The sequence below is a fragment of the Pediculus humanus genome, genomic scaffold, assembly GCF_000006295.1.
Source record: "Pediculus humanus corporis 1103172107447 genomic scaffold, whole genome shotgun sequence".
In the NCBI taxonomy this organism is placed as follows: Eukaryota; Metazoa; Arthropoda; class Insecta; order Psocodea; family Pediculidae; genus Pediculus; species Pediculus humanus.
Genome location: NW_002987068.1, coordinates 298,109 through 299,582, shown reverse-complemented (window position 1 = coordinate 299,582; position 1,474 = coordinate 298,109). Strand labels below are relative to the sequence as shown.

Genomic DNA, 1,474 nt, shown 5'->3' with positions numbered 1-1,474 from the left:
AGGAAAAACACACACACACACACGGAAAAATAATAATAATAATAATAATGATAATAATAATTAAATGTATAAGGGTGAAATGGGGGAAAATTGTATATGAAAATTAAATATTAACGTTTTTCAAATGGAATTTTTGTCGAATTTTTTTTGTCCTCCTTGCTGGAGAATCGAGCTGGAGAAATATTTATTATTATTATTAATATTTAAATTTACGTATCCTTTTATAATTAATTTTAATTTATAGAAAATGTAAATGGATTCGTTTTAATTGTCCGGTACGTTTACTGGAAAAACGAAAAGTAAAATTTCGTTTGAAAATGTTTTGGAATCGAGCGAATGTTTGGTTGTAGATTTGGTAAAACGAACTGGGGAGGAGGAAAAGGGAAAAGGGGGGAGGAAGATGAAAATGTTTTGATGTGGGATAAAAATTGAAAACAACGATGTCGGTAATAATTACCTCTTATCCAGAGTAATAAATTCTTTAATTCGTTTAAAAACGTAAAAACATCCGGTTTCCTTTGTCCCGTACGGTTCAGAGCGACCCTTTTTCCGTTTCCTGTCGGGTTAACAACAGCAGACGGTAGTAGTAGGACACTCATTTTACACTACATTTAAATATCTAACAGAAAATTCTACTTTCGAAAAACGGAACGCGTATAAAACAAAACATCTGGTAACGAAACTTTCATTTCCGGTTTTTTTTTTTGTGTATAAAAATATATTTAACCGGCTGTATAAAATTTAAATTAACATTTATTACTCTTAATTATTTTTTAATAAATACATAAAAATAATAATAATAATAATATGCATGGAAAATAAAATAAAAATTTTTGAATATTTAAAATAATAATAATAATAATAATAATAATTAAAAATTTACGCGCGTAAATAATAAATAAAAATTAATAAAAAATTTGAGTTCAAGGAGGACGAAACTTCCTTAATTCAAAACCCATATTAATAATAATAATGATGATAATAATAATAATGATGGTGATGATGATGATGATAATGATGATGATGATGACGATGAGACCTTTTACAGGGAGAAAAAAAAAATTTTATTTCATATCTCGATAAAAAAAAATTAATTATGTATTACTTATTTTAATAATTTTATTTGTCGTTTAAAAATACATAATGTAATGTTTTTTTTGTATTTTATTAAAATAATAATAATAATAATGATAATGATAGTATTAAATTACGGACGCGGAAAAGGTAAATATGATAATGATGACGACGACGACGGCGATAACAATTTTTTTTTTGTCGTAAATAAAATAAACGACCGCAAAATAAACGCTGGAACTCCTGGAAAATTTTTTTTTTTTCACGCTATTAATTAATTATTAACTTAATTGATTAATTACAAAATATTATCATCATCATTATTATTATTATTATTTTTTAATTACAACCCGCCGAAAATAAATTTAAAAAAAAAAATCCTCTGGAAAATTTTTTTTCT

At 25.0% G+C, this 1,474-nt stretch overlaps 1 protein-coding gene across 1 annotated transcript; it reads right to left on the bottom strand.

Moving 5' to 3' along the window:
* Positions 1–264: 264 nt before the first annotated feature.
* On the bottom strand, positions 265–599 carry Phum_PHUM096810 (uncharacterized protein; the record flags this gene model as incomplete). The annotated part of the gene is made up of 2 exons (XM_002423876.1): positions 265–284; positions 458–599. The coding sequence occupies 2 exons, from the start codon at positions 597–599 to the stop codon at positions 265–267; spliced, it is 162 nt and encodes a 53-aa protein (XP_002423921.1).
* Between the last annotated feature and the right edge of the window lie 875 nt (positions 600–1,474).